Here is a 26710-nt window from a genome sequence, read left to right as displayed (position 1 = left end):
GGGTTCACGGAGAGGGGATTTTTAAGGAAGGCCTCCTGGGGGGGGCTGTAAGGGACTGGGGAAGGCGGGCAGGGAGGGGAAGGAAGGCAAACTAGGGGGGCCCTCACGTGGATCCCAGTGGAAGTCCAGAGGGTCCCGACGCAAGTGAGAGGACTGAGCTTTTCTATCCAGCACCTCAGTCGTTGGTCCAGGACCAGGAGGGGTGACGGACCAGGAGGGAGAGGCTTAAATTCTGTCTCTCCCTGTTTTGGGGAAAAGGGGTTCCAGTAGCCTGACAAAAAAGTACAAGTGCTGCTTTTAGAAGCAAAAGCTCACTGAAGCCCGGGGAGGCCTGAAAATGGCCAGTAGGATCCCAGGGTGGGGGTGCTGGGAGGAGCACACACCGTCTGCTGCGGCTGGTTCGTGGGCTGGAATTGGGCTGTCTGCAACCTACGTCTGCCCTTTGCTTTTTTTTTTTTAATTTAAAAAAAAATTCATTTTATTTATTTATTTATTTTTGTCTGCGTTGGGTCTTCATTGCTGCACGCAGGCTTTCTCTAGTTGTGGTGAGTAGGGGCTACTCTTCGTTGCAGTGTGCGGGCTTCTCATTGCGGTGGCTTCTCTTGTTGCAGAGCACGGGCTCTAGGCACGTGGCTTTGGTAGTTGTGGCATGTGGGCTCAGTAGTTGTGGCTTGCGGGCTCTAGAGCGCAGGCTCAGTAGTTGTGGCCTGCGGGCTCTAGAGAGCAGGCTCAGTAGTTGCGGCGCACGGGCTTAGTTGCTCCGCGGCATGTGGGATCTTCATGGACCAGGGATCGAACTTGTGTCCCCTGCATTGACAGGTGGATTCTTAACCTCTGTGCCACCAGGGAAGTCCCCTCCCTTTGCTTTAAGGTCCCAGGAGTGCAAGACAACTTCACTTGACCTCATCGATTCTCTCCAATTATCCCAAAGTAGAGGAACATTTTTAAAAAAGACATGGTTTCAATTTTTTCTAAATTTATTAAGAATTCAGAATTCAAGGCACAGTCTTTGCTGCCCCCACGATGCATATTTGCATACACAAAGACACCTAGGCACATGGCAGACACCTCCAGATATGTCTCATGTCTGTGCAATAACAGGGCTTCAGGCTGCTTTGTCAGTCATTACCAAGTCACAAGAGAAAGAAATGAAGGGCCGAGTCTATATAGCCAAGCAGCTTAAGAAGTAGGTGGTGAGCCATCCAATTAACAATGGCAGGCTGGCCACATTCATTTACCTCCTCTTCTTCCCGAGATTTCTCTAAAATGGTTACAAAGCAGTTTAAAACGTCATAAGCCCATAACATCAAGCAAATATTGAGGTCCACTGGAGGGTGAGGGATTCCAATAGATCTATGGAAGACCACAGATAGAGCAGTGGAAACGGCTGGAGCAGGGCAGAGGACACTGCAACGTAGAGCAGACCTCAAGTCACCAAGGGGGAAGCTGACCAGCTCTGCAGAGCCTCACATGCACTGGGGATTTGGAAATGTCAGGTGAGCTGCAGGGGGATGTTGAAAATAAGACGGTCAACTGGAAGCCTTTTGATCCTCCACCCCACTTCTCCATCCCCATGCAATGCCACCGGGCACCTGTGTCACCAGCAGGAGAGTCAACAGTGGCAGAGAAAGGACACCACGTTCTGGCATTTAAGATGCATCCAGGGCTTCCCTGGTGGCGCAGTGGTTGAGAATCTGCCTGCCAATGCAGGGAACACGCGTTCGAGCCCTGGTCTGGGAAGATCCCACATGCTGCGGAGCAACTAGGCCCGTGAGCCACAACTACTGAGCCTGCGCGTCTGGAGCCTGTGCTCCACAACAAGAGAGGCCGCGATAGTGAGAGGCCCGCGCACCGTGATGAAGAGTGGCCCCCGCTCGCCGCAACTAGAGAAAGCCCTTGCACAGAAACGAAGACCCAACACAGCCATAAATAAATAAATAAATAATTCCCATTTAAAAAAAAAAAAAAAAAAGACGCATCCAGAAAACTAATGCATACAGAATGGATAAACAAGGTCCTATTGTATATAGGGATCTATATTCAAAATCCTGTGATAAACCATAATTGAAAAGAATATTAAAAAGTATGTATATACATATATATATATAACTGAATCACTTTGCTGTACAGCAGAAATAAATACAACAAGTAATAGGCTGCATCCACCATAACTCATCTGATCTAGAAAACAAATTCTGCCAGTCTGCCAGATCTGCCCTTGTCTGCAGAGCTATACTCAGCTTTCGATCACTACTCTTGTAAACATGAAAGGAGAAGAAGACATTTGATTAAAGCCTAGATTAAAGGTAAACAAGAAGGAAAAAATGACCTGGGAAAAAGAGAGAACTTTATTCAAAAAAACAGCAACAAAGCATAAAACCCTTCATAATTAGTTTCTCCGGGAGATTCAAGAGGTTTCATCCATAAAACAAGAGGATGCTAATAAAAGGAAAAGAGAACAACAACAAAGAAAACTTGTAGAAATAACCTTTATTGTTAATGTAAAAAATAATAAATTCAATAAATTAAAAGATGAATTTGAGGAAATCTAGATAGAATAAGAAAGCATAAAGTGACAAAAAGATAAGAGAAAATAGATGACCCATCAGAAGGTCCAATACCCAACCAATATGCATTCCAGAAAATGAGATTAAAAAGGAAACAGAAGGGAGATATAAAATCACCTTGTGGAACTGAAGAAAATAAGTCTCTACATGCCAAGCACAATGAATAAAAAAAGAATGGCAGCTAAGCACACCCATGTAAAGTTTCAGACACCAAGAATAAAGAAAAAATTGAAAGACTTCCAGAAAGGCAGAAACACAGCACATCCAGACTGTTCATCAGACTTCTCAGCAGACAAAAAGATAAAGCATTCAGTGTTCTAAGGGGAAAAAATTAGCATCAGAATTTAATACACAGCAAAATAGTCAATTCAGTTTAAAAATAAAAAGATACGTCCAAACTGGAACATTAGAAAATTTACCTCTTATGTAACATTTCTGAGAAAGTTACTTAAGAACAAGCCATAGCAAAACAAGAGAAGAAATTAAGAAAGAAGCCATGGGGTCCAGAAGTCATTGGAATGAACCCAAGAGAGCAGTGAACGTGATTACTCTCCAAAACTGTTTGGAGCTTTAAGTTGGGGACAAGAGAGAAAAGTCTTGGGGGCAAAAGGGGACTCAGTAAAACACTGGATTGACTGGAGAGTTTTAAAAAATAAGGCTATGCCAGAGGAACTAATTGAAGAGAGAGAGAAAGAGGGAGAGAGAGAAGAAAGTCCAGGGGGAAAGGTATGTAAGAAAGTAAGTATAACAGCACTGAGATCTTCTATGAACAATATAGACAGGTTCATAGAATATGAACACAGAATTTACTGATTTTTTGAATCAGTCAGTGGAGAGAGCAGGGGACAATTAATTTTGGTTACAGAACGCCATGTAGATATGTTCAGTGCTGGTGATTCAAAAGCAAAAGTAACGATAAATAATGATAATGAAGTTGGAGAGAGGAAGGAGGGGGATGAGCTGAAGGAAAGGGTAATAATTTCATCTTGAACACCGAGAGCTCCAAGGAAGCGGCCTCCATATGACTGAACAAGAAGTAAAGGTCACGTCAGAAAAACATAGTTGCTGTCATGATGAGAAGATAGGGAAGAATGTCTTCAAGCCTCGTGTAGCAGAAAGTCAACTGCCTGAAGAAGACACATCAAGAACAGGGATGCAGCACAGCACACAGACAAGGGTCAGAAATTCAGATGAGCAGCCCAGGAAGATGATGTAAACTAGTCAGATGAGTCTAATGTTAAAAAAAATAGGGGCCGGTGGTGACTGGACTAAATGCAGCAAAACTGCCTGCTTGAGTGAGAAGCCACTGCTTAACTCCAGGGTCGGTTAGTGATATTCAGGAGTCTTCTGATTATTATAAGACCGGCCAGAAATCAGAATTTTTGTTTTAAATATTGGCAATTAATTAAATCTTTGGCAAACACATTGTGCAGGCCAAATAAAACACATTTAAGCCACTAGGTAGCAAGCTCTGAGTGGTATCAACAATCAGAAGAAACAGACAAAAGAAGGAAAAGGGCAGGAGACTGCCATTTTTCATTTGAAGCTCTTCTCTACTCTCTGATATTTTACTTATGTGTGAGTAAATGCTGGATGAAGATGCCTTCCTTGTTTTTATTACTATTATTTTTATAAATTGTCACGTTCTTAATAGAAGGAAAGAAACTGTGTTCTTAATAGAAAAAAAGAAAATGCACGTGAACAAAACCATGCAAAATCTACCACCAGGAGATAACCACCACTATTCATATTTGTGTGTATTTTAATTATATGTATAAAATCAAGTTGAAGTTACCTTGTAGAATCTGTTTTGGAAGATGCTTTTTTTTCCACTTTATGCATCTTGAATATAAAAGTCTTTACTTGGAATTATCCTAAAATCCTAAGAAAAAGACTTGGCGGGGGTGTAACAGGAGAGGTCTGGCGATGGCCTCAGGGGCACAGAGGGAGGCACTTTCCTGTCCTGGGTGGGCTTCTGTATTCAGGACGGGCGTTATTGGTGGGGGAGTGTCTGCACTCCTGGGATGCTGATAGGCACGTGGATAAGCAAAGGATGGAGAGGAGGTTGTTAAAAGAGAGAACGCGTTTTTTCTCAAAAAATATTTGGGCAGAAGAGAAGTGTCTTCCTAAGGTAGCCAGGTATTTTAAAAATATTCTGATGGCTTCCACAGGTTGAATGGGCCCATTGTGTGCATGTTGGCTACTAAAAAGGTATAAACATTTTGAAAACATTCCCTCTGCCCCAGATGTTCCTTTAGTTAAAATAACTTAAGAAAGAGATCTTTGAAAATGCAGTTCTCGCAACACTTTTCCAGGAGAGACTGAAGAATATGAAAATTATCAGAAGGTCTCTTCTCTCCAAAAGCAGTCAAGGGGATGTTAGTGTTCTGCCCTTGGTATTCTTTCAAGTGGGCCATTGTGAGCGTGATTATCAGTAAACTGGTCCATGAACATCTGGATTTATAAAGCAAACGTACTGAGAGATTAGCTGCTTTGCCAAAGCATCTCTTCTTTATAGAGAGTCTGGCTGCGGGGATCTTTGAACTAGAGCCTTTAACCATAGAATTTAGTCTATCGATCAATAAACCCGTGAAACTTGAAGCATGTGGCATGTCTGCAATCTCCCGTTTCACAATTTGTAAAACCCTTTTTATCATCATGAGAAACTTGCAGTAAGAATCTTATTTGCCTGGAATGCACGTGTAGAAATGAAAGATCCAGGGGATGTTTTGGCTTGAACTTGATCACGGTAGTGACTGATGACCAGGGCTTGCACACGATGGCACATGCAGGAGGAGGAGGAGGTGGAGGGAAAGCAGGGGTCAGTGGTCATCGGAACCCTGGTGGTGGCGGCAGTTCCCTGTGTCCCTGTGGGCTGGGCTCTGGGCTTGTGCTTTACATGCCTTCTTTCCTTTTATCCTCAAGGCAAAATCATGAATAGCCAAAATGGACTATTATTGTGTCCATTTTACTTCAGGAAGCTGAAGTTTGGGCTCTGGAAAGGCCTTTCTAAAGGTCACCCATCGGTGAATAGCACAGCATGGATTGGAAGGTCTGCTGATGGGTTTTCAGCTGCTATGTCATCCTGCAGGATTCTGATTTCTACCTCTCACTTTGGTGATACCAATTTTAATGGCAAAGATGAAGTTCAAGGTGTGAATCCAGAATCACCTCCATCCCCCAATCCTGGGTGAGGGTCATACAATCAAAATATGAACAAGAGGCTAATAATTTTATATTTATGGCCAAGGGACCCCCGCAACCACCAACCACAATATGCTACATGCTTTTACAAGCTTCTATAAAGCACTGCAGGTAGCATCACACATGCCCTGCAGGCCCACACATCCACACCGCTGAGAGTGAGGGGGCCGGACAGTGGCCAGAATGGAAGAGAATGGTGCACAAGGTGGGGAAAGGTGGCTAAAACCTACATTTCAAAGGGGAAAAAGAATCTCCCATTTTTTGAAATTATCTACAAAACAGAAGCAGATTCACAGACATAGAGAACAGACTTGTTTCCTATGCCTGGAAAGCCACTTGAACTTCCCAGGTCTCGGTGTTTTCGTCTGTAAGTTGGGAGCAGTAAATCTGTTAAGTGAAATTCTGCCAGAAATGTATATAAAGTTGATTTAAAGTTTGTTGTGACCGTCCATGAGAAGCATATGACCTCAAAAGCACTTGCTTTTGGGGCTGATTTTGTTAAGTGGGGGAAAATCTTAATTTCAAAGATTAGATCCTTGTGCCAAATTAATTTCTGGTGCTCTTGGGCCTGGAAATCAAAACAGGAAGGGGATTATTTCTAGCACCTAATGGAAGCACCTAGGAAGATGCTCCATTTATTCTTGCAACGGTTTGTACTTCGGGTCACGACAGCCTTGTCAGGGACAGGAAGGAAGGGGGAGGGGTGGGGGAGGGATGGATTGGGAGGTTGGGATTAGCAGATGCAAACTATTACGTATAGAATGGATAAACAACAAGGTCCTACTGTAGAGCACAGGGAACTATATTCAATAACCTGTGATAAACTATAATGGAAGAGAATATGAAAAAGAATGTATATACATGTATAACCGAATCACTTTGCTGTAGAGCAGAAAATAACACAGCATTGTAAATCAACTATACTTCAATAAAATAAACTTTAAAAAAAGAATCTCCCATTTTTGACCCTTTCTTCTTAACTATCAGATGTGCAAAAATATTAGATTCATTGTGGCTAATAAGATAGCAGCTGGTTCCATGGATAATACTGTTCATTTATTATATGTATCCATCTGTCATCTTTTCTTTCCTCAGAGGAAAAGGAAAAAACCTTTTAGGACCAAAGCGTAAACCCATGGTCCAGTGGATCTGTCTTGTTTGGATTATACAGTGTTTGAGGAAGAAATTATAAAAGTTGCCTCTACTGGGACTTCCCTGGCGGTCCAGTGGTTAGGACTCTGTGCTTCTACTGCCGGGGGCCCGGGTGGGTTCAATCCCTGGTCAGGGAGCTAAGATCCCACAAGCTGTGCGGTGTGACCGAAAATAATAATAATAATAGTAATAATAATAATAATAATAATAAACGTCTTTAAAAAAATGTTGCCTCTACTGAAAAATTAGGAGATTTTGGTTAACAGTTTGGTTTTCTTTAAAAATCAGGGCTGAGGCGCTGGGGCCTGGAGGAGCGGCTGTTCGTCTCAGGTGGGGGTCACTTACAGCGATCTTGGCTTTAACAGCAGCCAGCTTCTCCTGGGCGGCAGCGAGGTCCGAGGTGGCCTTGCTCAGTGCTTGGCGCTTGGGTTCCACATCACAGAACACCTCGTAGAACCTCACAATGTTTATGACCCAAGAGCAGAGGCCGGCGGCTGCGTAGGACTTGGTGGCCACGAACTCGGGATTGAACTCAGGGTCATGCAGATATGGCTTGATGGCCTTGAGGCAGTTCTCGTGAATGTTCTCCTTGTCAAAGTGGATGAGGGAGTCCAGGAAGCCATCCACCTTGGCCATGGTGACCTTGGCAGCCTTCCAGCTGCGGTCCTTGGGCACCCTGCCCCCGGGGGCCACGAGAGCCATCACGGCCGCACTGACGTTGCTGACGGCCGGCGGCGGGGAACCGAAAGACTTCAGCTCCGTCAGGTTGGTCTGGAAGAGATAGGCAGGTCATTAGAGGAAAACGAATGCCTCTCTGTCCTCGGCCACTAATGGAGCCGGGCTCAGAGCGATCAATCTCAAAGGGCCGCTTTGAAGCCTGAGGCAGCCCTCGGAATTTTAAATATCATGACTCATCAAAAGGGAACCGACCGACTCCCCAGCGGCTTCAGACTTCCCCGAATGGTTAGCCGAGACTCAGCTAGGTTCTCTCAGTGCTTTGACTCGTGGCCCACCAGAAACACACCATTTTTTCACATTTAGCTGAAAAATATAAGGATGCCAACATACTCAGAAATATGCAGCATGCCATGAATAAAAGACAAGGATATTATAAATTAATTTCCATCTTGGATTGAAGAGAATAGCACTGTAACCCAACTAATTTTTTTTCTTTAATTAAACTGCTTTGTTCCATGAGCTTGTGCTAACTGCACCTGGCTGTCCTGAGAGCAAAGTGGCATTTTCTGCCAAGAAATAATTCAGACAGAAAGCCAGGCACACCCTGTGCCGTCACTGCCTCTGCCTAGACATGGGTTTGTCCTGTGCTCCAAGTTTCACTTGCTCTAGAAAGATATGGCTGAAAGGGCTGACCCTGGAAAGCCACTTGAACTTCCCAGGCCTCGGTGTTTCCATCTGTTAAGTCGGGAGCAGTAAATCTGTAAGTGAAATTTTGTCAGAAATGCATATAAAGTTGATTTAAAGTTTGTTGTGACCATCCATGAGGAGCATATGACCTCAAAAGCACTTGCTTTCGGGGCTGATTTTGTTAAGTGGGGGAAAATCTTAATTTCAAAGATTAGATCCTTGTGCCAAATTAATTTGGGGCGCTCTTGGGCCTGGAAATCAAAACAGGAAGGGGATTATTTCTAGCACCTAATGGAAGCACCTAGGAAGATGCTCCATTTATTCTTGCAACGGTTTGTACTTCGGGTCACGACAGCCTTGTCAGGGACAGGAAGGAAGGACAGCACAGATGTGGCAGATGTGCTCGCATACCTGTCCTAGTGGTTTCCCCCGGGGCGAAAGAGGACAAAGTGTGAAAATACAATCAGAAACGAAAAGCCCACAATTTTAAAATATTAATAGTTTGTTAAGCATGTTCAACACATTGAATTAAGAAAATATTAAAATGTATAAAGACGAAATTGAATTCTATAACCCAGATGCATCATTGTTAATATTTCAACATAATTCCTTCCAGTTTTTTTGAATATTCATATATATCTATACATTAATCACAGCTCTGGTTTTGGAGACAGAAAACCTAGCTGAAGTACAAAGGCAGATTTTCTTGCTCATGTATCTGGGGAGGATGGGACGTGAGGACCCGTGGAACTGCGTTTGGAACTGCGTCAGCAGGATTCTCTGGACTCTCTTGTTTCTGCTTCTCCACGTACAGGAGTTTCTTTTTTACCAACCAGCTTCTTTATGTTGCAAGGCACTCGGCTAACCTCTCTGACCTCTACCTGGGCCACTTCCCCAGGCTCTCACTGAGCTCTGGGCACACTCACCTCTTCCCACTTCCCACCTCAGGACCCCTGCCTGCAACCCTCCTTCCTGTGCCATTTGCCTGGCTGACCCCTTCTCATCCACCCAAATCTCAGTTCAGAAGTCCCCCCACGCAGAGAGACTCTCCCCGCCAACCTCCTCTTCCTAGTCGCTGCCTATCTGAGCACCCTGGTGACCTGCATAGAACTGAGGGCAATCGGAAAAGGTTACCACTGTTTCCTTCTGGACTTACTATGCTCCTCTCCTTCATGCGAACAGGGAACTCAGCTCCCTCGTTAACCACTGCAGCCCCCGTGCCTAGAATGGAGACTGGCACACAGTAGGTGCTCATCATCAACACGCGTGTTGAGCGAGCGAATGAGAGGAAGGGGTGCCGCAGCTCCAGGCTCACATCCATCACTTTGCAACTAGAAGGGAGGAAGATTTTTTTCCTCCAACGCAAGTCAAAATAAAAAGGTCCTGGGAAATGATCTTGTTCAGTGAGGTGGGGCTCCTGTCACCAGTCACCGTGGGGCAGGTGATGTGGCACTGCTAATAGGAACACAGGATGCAGGAGACATTCCTCAGAAGAAGGCAGACGTGGTTTTGAATGAGCCGGCATCAGGCACACTCCCCTCCCTGCCTTAGGTCTCTTGTTCTAGCTGATGCCTTGGCCTTGCCTGCTCTTCCCAGGTACCTGCCTGATGAATTCGCTCCTCTCCAAGTAAAAACTTCTCCCTCTCAAGGAGGCCCACACCCATCACCTTCTTCATTACTGCAACCTCCCACCTCCTCAATCCCCTCCCCAGCTACCCTGGCCCCAGAGCTCCCCCTGACTCTGCTCTACGGTTTTCTTTATTCTGCAGCATCTGTCACATTCTAACACATTGTATAAAGTGCTTTTTCATTACGCTGCTTGTCTCTCACCCGTCCCCTGTGCTAGAATAGACTCTTCACAGAGGCAGCATCTTCGTTCATGGGTGCACCACACGCACCCAGAACACTGCCTGGCATGGAGGGCAGTCAGGGAGTCTCTGCTGAGTGAATAAATGTGTCTGCACAGTCATTCATTTGGCAAATGGGGATACAGTGGTAAATAAGAAAGGCAAAGTCCTTTTGCTCATGCATGTGGAGAGGTGGGCAGAAAAAGAGGTCAACCTTTGATATATTGGATAGTGAGAAGTGCTCTGAAAAAAAAAAAACAAAACAGGGCTAATGGGATAGCGGTTTCTTGAGGGATGATGGTGCCACTTTGGCTAGGGAGGGAGACCTGGGAAAGCCTTAGAGAAACTGCCATTGCACGTTGGGGAAGGGCAGAGCGTAAATGTGCAGGCGGGGGCAGGCACAAATGCCAGATTCCAGCACGATTCATAAGAGCTCTTCACATATATATGAGGATGCTAACTCTTTTTTTTTTAATTAAAAAAATTTGTTTATGATATTCTGTGACACGTAGAAATTTAGTTTTTATGTAGCCCAATTGAATAATCCTTTTCCAGATGATATCATGCTATCATCCTTTGTTTTTATGCTTAGAAGCGTCTTTCATATACATATGAAAATTGACCTGACCTTATAATAATTTTTCTAGTTCTTTTACAGTTTGTTTCTTATTGTTCACTGGTTTACTAGGTAACACTGCTTTGTCCTTTTATTAAAAGAATAACTATTTATTGTGAAATACTTAGCAAAGATGAAGATGAAAGCCAGAATCACTCCTGATTTTACTTCCTAGAGATAAACATTAGTTATGTGCTGGTGTGTTTCATTATATGTACTTAACAGATAGACTAACAGAGAGACACAGAAAAGAAAGATGCGTGAACATATATGAATGTGGTATATATCTGGCTCATTCATTTATATATACATATACATATATGTACACACACATATACATATATCAATCATTGTTTACATTATTTTTTCAAACCTGGCTTTCACTGAAAATTGTATCTTAAACTTTTTCATGTCATGAATTATTTTTGCAAAACATGATTTTAAATAAAGTATGCACAATTTTCTCTCATTTAGATGGTCCATAATTTATTTAGCCAACCCCATACTGTTGGGCATCTAGGTTGTTAAATTTTTAATAGCTGTTTAAATGATATGAACTTTTAATGACATTAGAAATAAATAAGCCAAAAAAAACACTGGAATTAAATTAGACTTACATTTAACTTATAAATTATTTGAGGAATAGTGACATCCTTATAATATTAACTCTTCCCTTACACAAACTTGGTACATCTATTTGCCTATTTATATTTTATATTACTCAACAAAGATGTGTAGTTTTCTTCACAAAGTTTCAATAAATTTATTTATGTTTATTTGTACCATGTGTTTTGGCTGTTATCTTGAAAATATTATATTTTCTAACTGGCTACTGCTGATATTAGGGAAGCTATTAAATTTTGTAATGGGCCCTTAAGTCTTCTCTCTTATTTGTTTTATTACATTTTTATGACATCTATGAAAAATAATACATTTGTCTGGTACTTCACAACATTTACATGATTACCATTTTTCATTTATTATTGCATGGCTAGAAATTTTAGGATAACTGTTTTATAATAGCAGCGAAGGGGGTCATTATCGTGTTTTTTCTATGTTAATGGGAATTCCGCTAATGCTCTACCATTAGACAGGATGTTTTGCTCCTGGACTGAGATTGATTGCTGTGTGTTAGCAAAATATCCAAATATCCTTTTTTTCCTACTTTACGAAGAGTTTTAATAGGAATGGATGTTGAAGTGTGTTGAGTACCATTCTGACATCTCTCAAAATGACTACAGAGCTTTTCTTCTTTGACCTATGATTGGGTATGTTTACAGGAGTAGTATTATGTAAGGAAAACTTATCAGTTGGTAGCATATTGTTGTTTGAATAAATTGCTGGATTTGATTTACTAGCATTTCATATGGATGCCTTATATCACTATTCATAAATTCGATTAATCTGTTTTATTTTCTTGTGCTCTCTCTATCACTTTTAGTATCAAACTTATCACATAATCAAGGGCTTAAAAAGTCCTGTAGGAAAGAAGTCTGTTAAACTCTGTAACCCTAGAATTCTCAAAATCATTTAATTATAAAATCTACTTTTTATATAACTTGTTAATATTAAGTTAAAAGTCAAATGATAGGGAGAAAGTATTTACAACATATATACCAAGACATATAGTAAGAATTTATTTTAAAAACCCTGTAAATCAATTAGGAAAAGGGAAATTATCTCATAAGAAAATGGACAAAGAATCTGTACAAATAATGGACAAAGGAAGAAATCTAAATATTTGAAACGCTGCCCAGTTTCATTAGAGTCAAACCATTTACATTTTTTTTAAATGAAAAATTTTTTGCTCTCCTGTTGAGAAAAATTAGGATAATTGAAAATATCTAAGATTGGCAAAGGTGTGGGGAAAGCAGTGTTTATAACTGTAAATGAGAAGAGCTATTTTGGACAGAAATTGAGCATTATTTATATAAAAAAAGAGAATATTGTTTATATGAGTTTCCTATTGCTTCTGTAACAAATTACCACAAACGTGGTGACTTAAAACAACATGAATTTATTATCTTACAGTTCTGGAGGTGAGGGGTCCTAAGCTAAAGATGCTGGCAGGGCTGGTCCCTTCTGGAGGCTGGAGGGGAGACTGCTCCTTGCTGCTCCTACTTCTGGAGGTCGGCCGCATTGCTTGGCTCAAGGCCCCACAGCACATCAGCTGTGTCCACCCCCTGCTCTTGTCACCACATCACCACCTTCTCCTTCCGACCTTCTTGTCTCCCTCTTCTATGGACCCTTGTGATGGCATTTAGGACCCACCTGGATAACCCAGGGTAATCTCCCCACTGCAAGATCCTTGACTTAATCATACCTACAGAGTCACTGTCACCATACGTAGTAAAATTCACAGGTTCCAGAGGTTAGGACGTGAGTATCTTTGGGGGTGGAGGAGGCATGATTCAGCCTGCCATGCTGTTCTACCAAACAATTGTACTTCTAATTTGGCTCAGAGAAATATTTGCACATATGCAGTAAAGACGTATGCACAAGGATATTTGTATTGGAGAAAAGAGAGAAACTAATTAAACACTCAACAGTAGATACATGGCTAAATGAAATAGAGTACGACTATAGCCTAGAATACTACAAAGCATTAAATCAACAAGATTCAATGTATGTACTGGCATGAAATAGTCTTGTTTCACGAAGAAAAGTAAGTTTCCATTATCCATTTGTATTTAAAATATGACATATTTTATATGTGCATTTGTACAAATATAAATACATAGAAAAATTGCTGGACTAGATACAGCTCAAATTCTTCCAGGAGTTTTCTTTTGGGAGAGGACTGGGGCTGGAGTGGAAAGAAGGGTGACTTTATATTTTACCCTATATATTCCATACTATTTGAATTATTCATAACACCAAAAATGCCATTATATGTTATTTGTATAATAAAAAATAAGTTTACTATAAAAAATCCATAGGAAATAAATAGAAAATTCCAAGTAATTCTGTAAGGAGAAAAAAAAAGGCCATGAAATTGTAAGCAAAACCATTCTTCAACTAAGGCAGGAAAAGTTATACTGGATTTATTTCAGTTTCGCTATAAAAGTGAAATAAAACTGCCAAAGCAGAGACTTAAAATGTACAGAGACTTACTACCATGCTCTGATTTATGTATTAACTAAAGATTTATTGTTAACTTTGAAAATGATGAGAAAATAGGGATGTGGTCCTTAAATACCAGAGTGCTGTGAACGCAGAAAAATTTGAGGCTACTTGAGGGGTCCTTGGGTACATGAAGCAATACCTCCCCTGTCACATGCAGTACAGTCTGATCCATTCTGCTTCACCAGGCGGGGCGGGGGTGGGGGCAGCTGGGAGAAGCGGGTGAAGGCAGTTCAAAAGGTACAAACTTCCTGATGTAAGATAAAGAATCCTAGGGATGGTAAGGTACAGTGTGTACAGTTAATAACACTGTACTGTGTATTTGAAAGCTGCTAAGAGAGTAAATCTTAAAAACAAAAAACAAGGAAAACATTGTAACCATGCGTGGTGACGGATGCTGACCAGGCTTACTGTGCTGATCGTTCTGCAACACATTTGTATGTATCGAATCGGTACGTTGTACACTTGAAACTCCTATAATGTTATATGTCAATTACACCTCACGTTAAAAATTGCTGTCTGAGACCCATGAATCAGTTGTATCCTGCAGATTGTAAACACTGGTCCACAGTTAAACTTCTTAGTGATGCCATGGGCTGTTATTGATCACGCTCGAGCCACCTTTAGAGACTCATCCGCATGTTGCCTGTGCACCTTCGGCTCAGACACACCACACCCTTTCATGCACCTGTGTCTTACAAACATTGTTCCTTTCTGGGATGGGCTTTTCTACCTCCTGGTCCATCTAGTGAAACACTCATCCTTGTGGCCCTTGTGTCACGGGGTTTCTCTTCCCTAGTTTCTACCTGGCCAGGTGGTTAGCTATATGCCCTTTTCTGTGCTCTCCAGCCACTGAAAATTTTAAACTTTTATTTCTGTTAATGGAGTCCATACACAGTTCAGAGCTACTAGGCTGAGAACAAAACCATGCCCACTCCCCGCCCCCAACTCTAGCTCTCCAGAAGCCACCGCTTACAAATTCTTCCATCACTCCTTTTAGATTTCATGCCTTATTGATAATGGATACACTGATGCTGCTATGTACTTCATTTTAGATGCTCTTGAGAGACTTCCTATTGTAGAGTGTGACTATTTATTTTTATTGTCCTCTTTTCTCTCCTAAGGTCCTCCCCCCATTATGGTCACATCAAAATTTTAGTTCAAATTCAGTATGTACATGACTACAATTATAAACATTGGTTACCTTGGGTTGTATTTTCTTGTTTGTATACCTTTAATTTTTTTCTGAAATTAATAAATACTTTCATTGTTTGTTTCCTTATAAGGTAAACTTTTAGGCAAATATCCGAAAGAGGAGGTAACCATGGAGATACTTGGGAGAAGACATTCCACACAGAAGCAATTTCTCGTTCAAAGGCCCTGGGCTGATGTTGTGCTGGAAGTGTTTCAGATACAGTGAGGAGGTCAGTGTGGGTGACTGGAGTGACAACTGGGAGAGAAGTGACTGGGGTGTAGACCGTATAGTAGAAGAGATGAACCAGGCAAAATCACGTAGGGCCTTGCAGGCCATGGTGACAACTTTGGATTTTATTCTGAATATGATGGATCCTAAAATTTATATGGAACCATAAAAGACCCAGAATTGCCCAAGCAATTCTCTTCCCGAAGAAAAAGAACAAAGCAGGAGGCATAACCCTCCCAGACTTCAGACAATACTACAAAGCTATAGTAATCAAAACAGCATGGTATTGGCACAAAAACAAACATATGGATCAATAGAACAGAATAGAGAGCCCAGAAATAAACCCATACACCTATGTCAATTAATCTTGAATATGATGGGAAGCCAATGGAAGATTCCGAACAGAGGGATGATGTGGTCAAACTGTTGTCTTAAAAAGGTCACTCAGACAGCTGCAATGGGCAAAGACAGCACTGGAGCAAGGCTGTAAACAGGGAGGCCAAGTGAGAGGCTATTGCAATAGTCCAATGAAGAAACGATGGTGGCTTGGACCAGGGTGACAGCAGTAGAGATGATATAAAGCATTTGAATTCTAGATATATTCTGAAAGTAGAATGGATAGAACTTGCTAATAGATTGGATGGGAGCGTGAGATAAAGAGCCCATTAATTCCTATTTGCCCCTTTCTTTGTAACAGAGAAAAGAAAGTGAGGGATTAAGAAGTTCAGTGACTAGTGCCAGGCTCCACAGCCAGTTAAAAGAAAGCACCTATCATGTTTCCTGGTACATAGTAGGCACTCATTAAAAATGAGTTTCACTCCCTTTGGGGTAGAGATATCTAGACTTCAAATCCAGTGCTATTTTCAGAATTCTATTCCATTACTTCCATGAGTTACATCTCTATGTGATTATTTCTACCAACAATGATCAACTAACTAATCAGCCAACAAATTAACCAGGAGTATTTATGGGCTTTTGCTGTTTCCAGCGTTGTGGAAACAGACGAGGTAACACTGTTATAATGACATCATCAACCACAACAAACGTTTACTGAATGGCTGCCATCTGTTAGCTACTTTTCATACCTTATCACATTGAATCCTTATAACAACCTGATGGGGACTATATTACTATTACCTCCATTTTACAGGTGAGGAAACGGACGCTCAGAGAAGAAAAAATCTTTCCTAGAGCCACATGCAGTGAATAGTTCAGCCAGGACTTGGACTCAGCTCATCTTCGAAAATACAATCCCTGTGTCAAAAGATCTTATGAAAGACATTAGTCTTCTTGGCAAGAAATGATCAACGAGCACTTACAAGAGGGTGAATAAATAAAGTGGTCTCTCTTTTGTGCTCTGGAAGTCAGAAAAGGGAGAGACTGATCTCGAATGTAAGTTTGATTTTGAAATATGGGTCGTATTTAGACAGAGTGAGATGAAAGGAGAGGGAATCCTAGGTTGCGGCAGTGAAGTGATGTCTAATCAAAGGCCTGGCGGTTGAGATGCTGCTACGGGGGGGTCAGGGAGACACAGACCCGGCTGTATTAAAACGTTCAGGCTGAGAAGCGGTAGCATAATTGGGCTACACCTCCGATTCCCCGTCCACCTGAGGATACCCAAAACTTTCCTGGAGGAATCTTGTGTTCTCTAGGGTAGAGGCCCACTTAAGGCCTTTCTAGGTCCTTCCTTTTAGGGATTTTTCACCCCACATCATAAAAAAAATACTAAGATGCATTTAGTATTTAATCTCACATTAAATACATTTTATACATAAGTATACGTCACAGGATTTTACAAGGTCCCCAGTTCAGTCTCAGATTTTCTGAGGCCCTAAGTCAAGAGATGCTTCCTTCCAAAGTGAGGTGTGAGTTGGTTACACAGAACTAATAAAAGAAGGTTTCAATAGACCACAGCGTTTTGACTCTTAAACCTTTCACTTGCATTGAGGGTATAAAGGAGTCAGGAGATCGAAGATTAAGAGAGAATGTTTAGTGAGAACTGCTGCTGAGCCCCACCCACTCTGCCTTTAAGAGAGGATGGGGGGCATTTGCACTTCACATCGAGTCTAGAGAGAAGGGGGCTTTAAGGAGACCACGCAGAGAGCTTAAACGCTTCCCGCACAACTTGAGTCACACAGTGGACTGGGACCTAACTTACACCCCAGAAATCTACAGGGTGAGGGTACCAGGCTAGTCCCCTGACAGTGGAACTAGGGTAATTCACTGCACAGGTGGCCAGTGCTCTCAGAGCCTGTCTGGAGAAAGCAGGCTCAGGTGTCTCCCGCGGAGCAGAGGTGACCTGCTGGCACGGCACACCTCGCTTAGGCTGCCCTAGACCTTGACCAAGTCACCCACGTGATGGGCAAGTGAATAGCTAGACTCTCAGGAGAAGGAGGAGAAAGCAACCTGCAGGGAAAGATCCCTGTGACTGGGGGAGGGTCTCCAAAGAGCTGATGTGAGCATCCCGATAAACGGTCAGCTTTTCAGTCCCTCTCTGATGCCAACTCCTGGTGACATGAGTCTGTCTGCCCCCTTTTCCGCCTGCCTCCCTTACCCCTGCAGCCATGGTCATCCAAATAGGAAAGAAGGTTAATTGTGAAAACTATAAGAGGAAGAAGTAGTAACCACATGCTCCTCCCAACACCTAGAACACATTTAAAGGGAACCAGAATAAAACTGCCTATGAATACATCTCAAGAGTCATGGTTGTTCCACCAAAAGGTCATGTATATGAGTTGAATTTAGTTGACACACAATTGCATGTTGTTGACACCTGAATACTTGCTAAGTTTGATTTTGTAGAGTTTTTTTCTCATATTTTGGAGACAACATCTTTTTAGTCTCATATCTTAAATATTTTCATAGGGTCCTAAAAGGCTCATGTGTCCTATAGTACATAACGGGTAAAATGACCATGGGCTGCATAGCTGGAAGATCTCTGGGCTTGGATTTTGAAGATGTGAGCTCAAGCCTGGCTCTAACACTGAGGTTTGTGAGCCTGGGCAAGTCAGTTCTCTGGGCCCTGGCTTTCTCATCAGTGAAGCGAGGAGGCTGGACCAGTTGGCCTCTCCTGTCCTGACTGATTCTCACACCCACGTCTCTTGGATTTCATTGGTAGCTCGTGGATCCTGACATACAGTCAGCTTAAATAAATGTTTATTTGCTTAATGAATACACCAGTGACAGCTGGTCCCAGCCAAGCCCTCCCGACTTTGCCTTTGCATCTCTCTGGAACAGGAGGGAACCAGGTTGCCTCTGGGTCAGAGGAGAGCCTGCTCCTGCCCCGAGGGATGAGCAAGCACGCAGACGTCCCTCCTACCTTGTTGAGGGTGTTGAGGGCTGCCTGGGCGGCCGTGAGCGCCGGCTCTGCCTTGGCCAGGTCTCCCGCACAGTCCTTCTGCTTCTGCGTCACCTCGAGCGTGATGAGGGCCACCTTCTCCTCCTCCTCGTCTGCGACGGCTTTCTCTCTGCTCACCTTGTCTGTCTCTGCGCCCACCGCCTGAATCAGCTTGTCTGCATCTTCATTCTTCTGTTTCAGTTCCACTTCCTGGGCAGCCAGCTTGGCTTTCAGATCGTCCACCTGCAGCAGAGAAGCAGCAGGTTTATTCAGACATGACTGTGGGGGTCTGACCCTGCAGAGCAGAGAAGAATGCCGACTCCTGAGGCAAAGGTGCAAAGCTGAGATCTCAGCTGGGACCAAGCTCCCTGACCTGGGAAAGAAAAGGAACCCTGGCCTCCCTCTGCCTCTCCCCTCTGCAGTAAATGTGGTAGAAGATTCTAAGCAACACATGCCCTGACCTTTCTTTCTCCTTGATGCCCAAATGACATAGGCTGCTTCTCACTGACATTGGTGCCTATATCTTATAAAACCTCACATGCCTAACATAGCACTTTGCACATAGTAGGCCCTTAATAAAAACCAGGCATTCTTTAATTGAAATTGGCCAATGTGGAACGCACCAAGGATTTAGCAAACTATAAAAAGTGAGTGTCCACTGTGCATCCTGAAAGATGGAATATATGAACAGACAGTGACTGGACCATAAAAGTAGAACTCTGAACCAGAACTCACAGTAACCAGCCCAGGAAACCAGCCCGTTATCTACAATAACCAGCTCAGGAAGCCAGCCTGCTATAAGTCATACTTGTAGGAAGTCAGATCACTGTCTAAGCAACAGTCCAGGAAGACAGACAACAACCTCTGTAACAATCAGCCCCAGATGGCCAGGACTTGATTAATAACTGACAACTTTCTTAATTTTGTCCCTGCTTCCAACGTAGGACCAATGAGAGAAATTCAAACACACATACCCCTAACCAATCACACAGGGTGCCCTGCTTCCAGTCAGCCCTCCTCCAGCTTCCAAGGGCCAACAGCCTTCATCCAGGAACGCTCCCTTCTTCCCACTATCAAGCTTTCCCGCTCCTCTGCCTGCCTTTGTGTCTCTGCCAAAGTGCGAACAATGGTGGCTGACGCCCTTGCTAGAGCAGGCTCTGAACAAAGAGCCTCTGAGTGTTCTCATTTGGTTCGTCTTCATCTATTTCCACAATCCTTTCAAGAAATAGATGACCAGGTTGAAATGGGACAGCAAGGATTCCGATGGTCCCGACCAGCTGGGTTCCCTGCCCAGCCTCCATATTCATGTGCATTCGGAGGCAGTAATGAAGTGACGGGGATGTCGGCTCTCAGGAAACCTTCTCTTTCCCTGATCAGCTGGGGAGGGATGAATGGTTTTCCACGTGTTCAGTAGACGGTGATGGTTCTCAGAATGTGGTCCTTGGACCAGCAGCATCAGCGTCACCTGGGTACTTGTTAGAAATGCAAATTCTCAGGCCCACTCTGGACCTACTGAATCAGAAACTCTGGCAGTGGGGCCCTGCGATCTGTGTTTTAACAGGCCCTCTGGGTGAATCTGATGCCCACCTAGGTTTGAGAAGCATTGGCCTAAGTCATGGCTTTTTCATGTGCAAGAAGACTCATCTATTTCTGGAAAGTAAAAAAGCCAATTGTATTTGCAATATGGCCCATAAACTTTACATTCCAGCATGACCTCTCGTCCCTCATTTTCCTGAAGTCTATTTCACGCAACAACCAAAGATTACTTCAGAGCTCGTGGAACGCGTCAAACAGATCCCAGTGCTTTATGATACAAAAATAAAACGGAGGCTTAGACGCTGCTGATAATCCCTTTTCATGGCAGATCGAAAGAAAAGAAAATGAAGGCAAAAGAAAAAAAGAATGCTCTTTAATTTTGTGTATCCATAGAAACTGGAGACTTTGCATTAACCTCAAATGAAGGCCTGCTCCCTAGAACTCGTCTTATGTTCCCGCATCGGAAGGTTAATCCATTTCCACCTCCCGTTGTTCAGCTGCAGAGTTATTTCTACAAGGACAAAGATGCAATTGTAAATCAAAATGATTGAACCACATAATCACTCGAGTCAGCAAACACACCAGTAACTTTTTGTTCCTTTTTAAGTCTTGGGAGATTGGAGAAAATTGAAGTGGGTTTGTTGTTGTTGTTGTTGCTATTGTTGTTTTATGGATTGCAGATTTGGCTTATGACCTCAGGCTCGCGGTAAATAATTACCGGCATTGTGGATGGGAGCTTTATAGCTCTTAAGCTGTGACGTGGAGTGACATGAGGGTCCCACCAGTCAGAAGTAGGCTGCTCCCCACAAAGCTACAGAGAAAGCACAACTCAGGGTCACTTTATGGCTCTTATGTAGTAGAACAGGAAATTGAAATAGGTTACTTAAATTTTTTGTCTTCCTTTTTTCCCTTATTCAAAGCATTCAAGCCATATTCTGGGTCTCTTCTTATTTAGACACTCCCACACCTGGATAGGAGGATTAAGAGGGAAAGTGTCACCAACACTGATGAGACCCTTTCTCTCAGTCTTGCCGACCCCATGACTATTGACCATATGTGCCAGGTGGGGGGATGCTGACTGAGTCCAGTGAGGACAGGATGGTGGTGGGAGACCCTGTCTTCTTTGAGGTCCAGGCACATGATGTTACGGACAGAGGCCAAGCTTCTCAGGACATCCCCGCAGAGCTCCAGAAGAAGGAGAAGGAATCCAGGATAATCAGTAGCCCAAAACACTCCACTGAGGACTGGAAGCCTAGAGATACCTTCCTTCTTGACTCAGAATCCATATAGTCAACCAACACTTTCTGATATGAATTTGGACTTCAAGCAGGCTTTCCTCTTAGATATAGATGTTTTCCATCTATAGTCGATATCTGTTAGGTTTGCCTGCCTAATAATAATTTTTAAAAAAACCTATGTTTTGGTAACATAGCTTGATTTTCCTTTGGAGAACTTTCCTTCGCAAGTCTTTGTATTTTGGGTGAAGCTGACTTTGGTGGTTGCCATGGATCCTGGCTTGGCCAATGAGAGTATCCAAGTTACAGAGATTGGTTCAACTATGGGCAAACCAATGACCCAAAGAGGTCAATCAGAGCCAACCCAGGAACTTGGCTGAAAATACTGGTAAAGAAGCAAAGCAGACAGAATACTAATCTGAGGTTTCAGAGCCATGGGGGTTGCCCGCTTGAACAGGGATATCTAGTGAATATGCAGCACCAGTCTTGTCCAAAGTAAACTCTATCCCTCACTTTTCAGTTATATGAATCAATCCATTTTTTTTTGTTTTTTATTTTTTTAATTTAATTTATTTTTTAAAAGATTTTTTTTGATGTGGACCATCTTTAAAGTCTTTATTGAATTTATTACAATATTGCTTCTGTTTCATGCTTTTTTTGGTTTTTTGGCTGTGAGGCATGTGAGATCTTAGCTCCCCAACCAGGGATCAAACCTGCACCCCCTGCATTGGAAGGTGAAGTCCTAACCACTGGACTGCCAGGGAAGTCCCAATCCACTTTTAAAAATTTTGTTTTGTTGTCTTGTCCAAACCAGCATTAGTAGGATTTTGGTTAGTTGCCATTGAAAGGGCCCTGATAAATATCTAATGTAATCTCAAAATTTTCTCTCCTCTTCTCCTTCCCTCCCCTTCTGTACTTTCCATCTTTTCTTTTTTTTTTTTTTCTTGTAGGGTGAATTTGAGTTAGTTCTTTTTTTTTTTTCACTTGCAACCAAAGGGTCTTGAGAAATACATCATCATAAATTAACTGTCAACTTCAGGTGGCCTGAGATTATTTTAAATCCCAAGATAAACTGAACTTAAAAGTTCCCAGATAGACAGATTTGTGGATTAAATCCTATATGCAGGGAACTGGTAGTGGCCTACGGGCCACCATCTACAAACGTTCCTTCCGGCCAACAGCCCCTCTTCCTCATGAACACACTGGAGTTAGACACAGAAGCGACGTCACCAGTGAGAGAGGAAGGGAGACCCCAGTCACAGTGGGGGGCTCTGACTGTGTCACGAGAGAGAACTGACTGCCCTCCAAAGACTGACTTTTTAACCTGAAGTGACCAAGTCAACCTGAAATGCAAAATTAAGAGATTTCTACTCTTAAAGGAAAAAAGATGGACCCAGAGCTAAGTTAATCTCAGTTACGGAAAAATAAAGATATATTCTGACCAGCTGAATCAAAGCATGAAATTATAAGTCTAAAGTTCATTAAATTTTAGATTACCATACGATTGTTAATTATTGTCCTTATTACTACTTCCAATACTACTATTATTGCTAAATAAATTCAGGGTCTGTCTGAGCCTGAGCTGTGAGATCCATTTAGCCTACTCCTACCAGATTATGTACACCAAAAGCTGTCATAATTGGGTAGAAGGATACCGTAGAATATAATTCAAGTCATTACCCTTATACCAAGATTTATGGCGCTGTACTTCAGTCCTTTTCTACCAAAGGAATAATTCCAGATGAAGGGTTTATATCAGAGTTAAGCACCCCAGATACCATTTTTACAAGAAGAATCATCATTATATAACCATCAATAAGTTTGGAATATACACCAGGTGACAGAATTGCAAAAGAACCATTCTCTACCCATGCTCTGAACTTGTAGGTGATTTTAGAACCTGTTCATTTGTTTATTTGCCTATCCATCTATCATCTACCCATCTACCCATTTATAGAACACATTCTATGTGCAACTGAATCCTGATTTCTGCCCTTGAAGAACTGATAACAGTATGGCATGATATATGCAAGAGAAGAAACATAATTCAAGGATTCATGACATTGTAAATCAACCGTACTTCAATTTTTTAAAAAAAGGATGAATAATTCAAGGAACACAGAGAAAACAGAGAAGGGAATGTATACTGCTCAGAGCTTAGAGAGGGCTTCTGGGCAGGGAGCTATCAAATTTTTTTAGATCCTGACAGTGACAAGTTGACAAGGTGGGGGCATATATAAAGACACAGAGATGTGAACAAGCTGTGGAGTTTGGGGGGAACTTCAAATAGTAGTGCTGGACTTCAGGGTGGTAGAAAAGAGGAAGAGGAGAGTGGAGCTATATGCAATTTAAAAAGTTCCAGAAAAGTTCAGAGAATCTGAACTGCAATGTCTAGATCATTAAGGCCTACTGAAGAGAATACTCAGACTTGTGGTTTGAACAAAGATCACGCTAAGAGCAGGAGAGAGGTTGGTCTGAAGATGTGCTGTCTAGCTTGGCAGCCGCCAGCCACGTGTGGTTAATGAGCACTTAAAACGTGGCTTAAAATGTAGCATTCTACTTAGTCTCCCTTACTGTATTCTGGCAGCATTCCAGACTGCAAGCACTTAAAACGTGGCTTGTTCCAATTGAGATGCGCTGTAAGTATAATCATACAAATGAGTTTTTGAAGCCTTGTAGAAAAAAAGGGAAAATATTTTATTAACAACTTTTTTTACATTGATTACATGTTAAAATGATAATATTTTGGATATATTGGGTTAAATAAAATGTTACTAAAATATGTGATAAAATTATATACTACTAAAATATATAATTAAAATAAAATTCACTTCATTTTTACTTTTTTTGATGCAGCTACTAGAAAATTTAAACTTGATTCTATGTCTTGCAGGGTGTTTCTATTGGATAGTGCTGGTCTAGAGTGCTGTCAGACTATAGTCAGGGAGACTAAGTAGAATGTTATTAATTAATTAATTCATTCATTCATTCAACAAATATTTATTGAGTGCCTGCTCTGTCCAGGCACTGTTTTAGGCACTTGGGATACATCAGCAAACAAAACAGACAAGGATCCCTGTTCTTATAGAGCTTGAATCCAACAGATGGAGATAGACAGCAAAACATAAATATAATGAATAAGTAAATTATATAATTTGTTAGAGAGGGGCAAATCCTATGGGGAAAAGATAAAGTAGAGCAGAATAAGGGGATCAGGAGTGGTGTGAGGGAAATAGGGGTCATCTCAGGGTTTTGAGCAAAAAAGTGACATACCTATGCTTTAAATTGATCACTTCACTCTGGCTGCTCAGTTGATGACAGACTATTCAGGGGGCAAAAGTGGAAGCAGACAAACTAGTTAAATGGTATCGTAGCTACCCAAGTAAAAGATGTCAGTGGCTCAGATCAGGGTAGTAGCAGTGTAGGAGGTGTGGTGGCATTCTGGGCATGTTTGCAGGCAGAGCCAACAGTGATTTTCTGATGGACCAGCTGTAGGTGGTGAGAGAAAGGGAGGCATGAGCAGAGTCAAGGGTGACCTCAACGATTTTGGCTGATGGGTGGTGCGAGAGGATGTGGGTGAAGCAGGCTTGGGATGGGGGAGACACTTGAGAGTTCAGTTTATCAAAATAATCTGGGTAAGAAGTGTCTAAAATGGGGGACACAGCAAGAAGAGTACCTCTGAGAGATACTTGGAAAACTTATAGAAGTTCACCTCATGGTATAACCAGGCTTCCCCTTGTTAAACAGAGATTGCCTAAAACAGGAAAACAGACTCTCTTCATTGTCTGCTCAAAGACCCAGGGTCTGTACAAGACAGAATACTGGGCACTGCTCTGTGAGTGTCAGAGCACCTTTCCCATTGTTTGCTCCCCAGCAATTGTCCTTTGCACAGACTGACCAGCAATTCCCAGAGGATAAATGGGTAGGAGGTAGAACAGGGGCTGGTGGGGATACAGAATGTTCTGGGGGCACTGTAGGTTGGGGGAGACAAGAAGAGGAAGACCTGAGAGATGGTAAAAAAAAAAAATCTGGTAGTACTGCATTCTGGGATTCTATCTTTTGCTGTTTTCTAGACGTTCAGAGATTGAGAGAACAAGAAACGGATTGGGGCAAGAAGATGCTACCTTTCTCCGACAAAGGTATGCACCAGGTAAGCTGCTAGGGCCTGGACTGGGATCCGTGTACCTCATCCTGCTCTGAACTGTAGCTCGAAGAAGGGGGTTTGGTCATGACACTAATGGAAAGAGAGTAGCATCACAGATAATTGTCACATACGATTTGTTGACAAACATCGAGTTTGAACAGATCTCACCATGCCGGGTGGTAAACAAAGGAAAAAAAAGTCTTTATATAAATACAGGACAAAGAAAGCAATAGCATCTAGAACACTATGATGACCAATGCAGCTCTGAAAATGACCCATTACTGGATCTAGAAAAGACATCAAAAAAGCTATTTGGCATCATCGGTAGAATGGTTTCTGTGATATAGTTGCAGAAAAATAGGCTGAAATAAAAAAGCAACGTTGGAAAGGGAAAAGGATGAGATGAGGAAGGTCTGTGGGGATATCGAAAATGTAATAGTGTAATTAGAGTCTTCACTGGAAGCATAAGAAGCAGAAGCAATATTGCCCAGGATTAGATTAGTATCGTTGAGGATAAACTTGAAAAGCTCTCCTAGAATGTACAGGAAAAGGCCAAAGGGATGGAAAGCAATGAGGAAGCAGATAATAGATATGGAGCACAAGGAACCCATCTAGCTCATCGTTGCTCCTGGAGGAGAGGCCCGACCAGATGAGCAAAAGCTGATAATAGAAGAAAAATTTCCCGAGCAGAAGAAATTCTATGTGTATAGATTGCAAGGGCTCATTGCATCCCACTAAATGAACTGAAATCCTTTAGATACATTACATCTATGAATCAAGAAACTGAAGTAGGGAGAAAGGGCAAGTCAGAAGGAGGAAGTTCAATAGAGCTATTCCAAAGGCAGAGCTCTGAGAAAATGACAGTAAATGAAAGGCTTAGAAATCTAGAGGAACATGTGATGCCCAAGAATTAAATTGATTACAATTTTAGTTTAATTGTGCAAATGCATGAAATTTCATTGCCTTAATGAGAGGCCGGCTCTGCGGCTGGTAAGCAGAGCGCAAAAAGGGGCCATTGAGGGACCAGCAATATTTGATGGGCATGAGCAGGGCAGAGAAGGCGCTAGAGTTGTCCCCAGCTCTCAAGGGAAGGATAGTAAATTAACTGAAATAGATTCGTTCCATTTGGAAGAGTAAGCAGGAAAACAAAACAAGGACAGG

At 42.3% G+C, this 26710-nt stretch overlaps 1 protein-coding gene across 1 annotated transcript in view; it reads right to left on the bottom strand.

Annotated features, from left to right (window-relative positions):
* DNAH9 (dynein axonemal heavy chain 9) overlaps window positions 1-26710 on the bottom strand; it is a 310542-nt gene that overhangs the window by 71410 nt on the left and 212422 nt on the right. The window contains exons 49-50 of the mRNA XM_082440696.1: window positions 18617-18877; window positions 7269-7694 (exon numbers count right to left, since the gene is read on the bottom strand). Of these exons, the coding sequence (XP_082296822.1) occupies window positions 7269-7694; window positions 18617-18877 (687 nt within the window). The remainder of the gene's footprint in view (window positions 1-7268; window positions 7695-18616; window positions 18878-26710) is intronic.

This window comes from Balaenoptera physalus (assembly GCF_965194825.1).
Source record: "Balaenoptera physalus genome assembly, chromosome: 20".
Classification (NCBI taxonomy): Eukaryota; Metazoa; Chordata; class Mammalia; order Artiodactyla; family Balaenopteridae; genus Balaenoptera; species Balaenoptera physalus.
The sequence above is the reverse complement of the archived record's forward strand: the minus strand, read 5'-3'. Positions and strand labels throughout refer to the sequence as shown.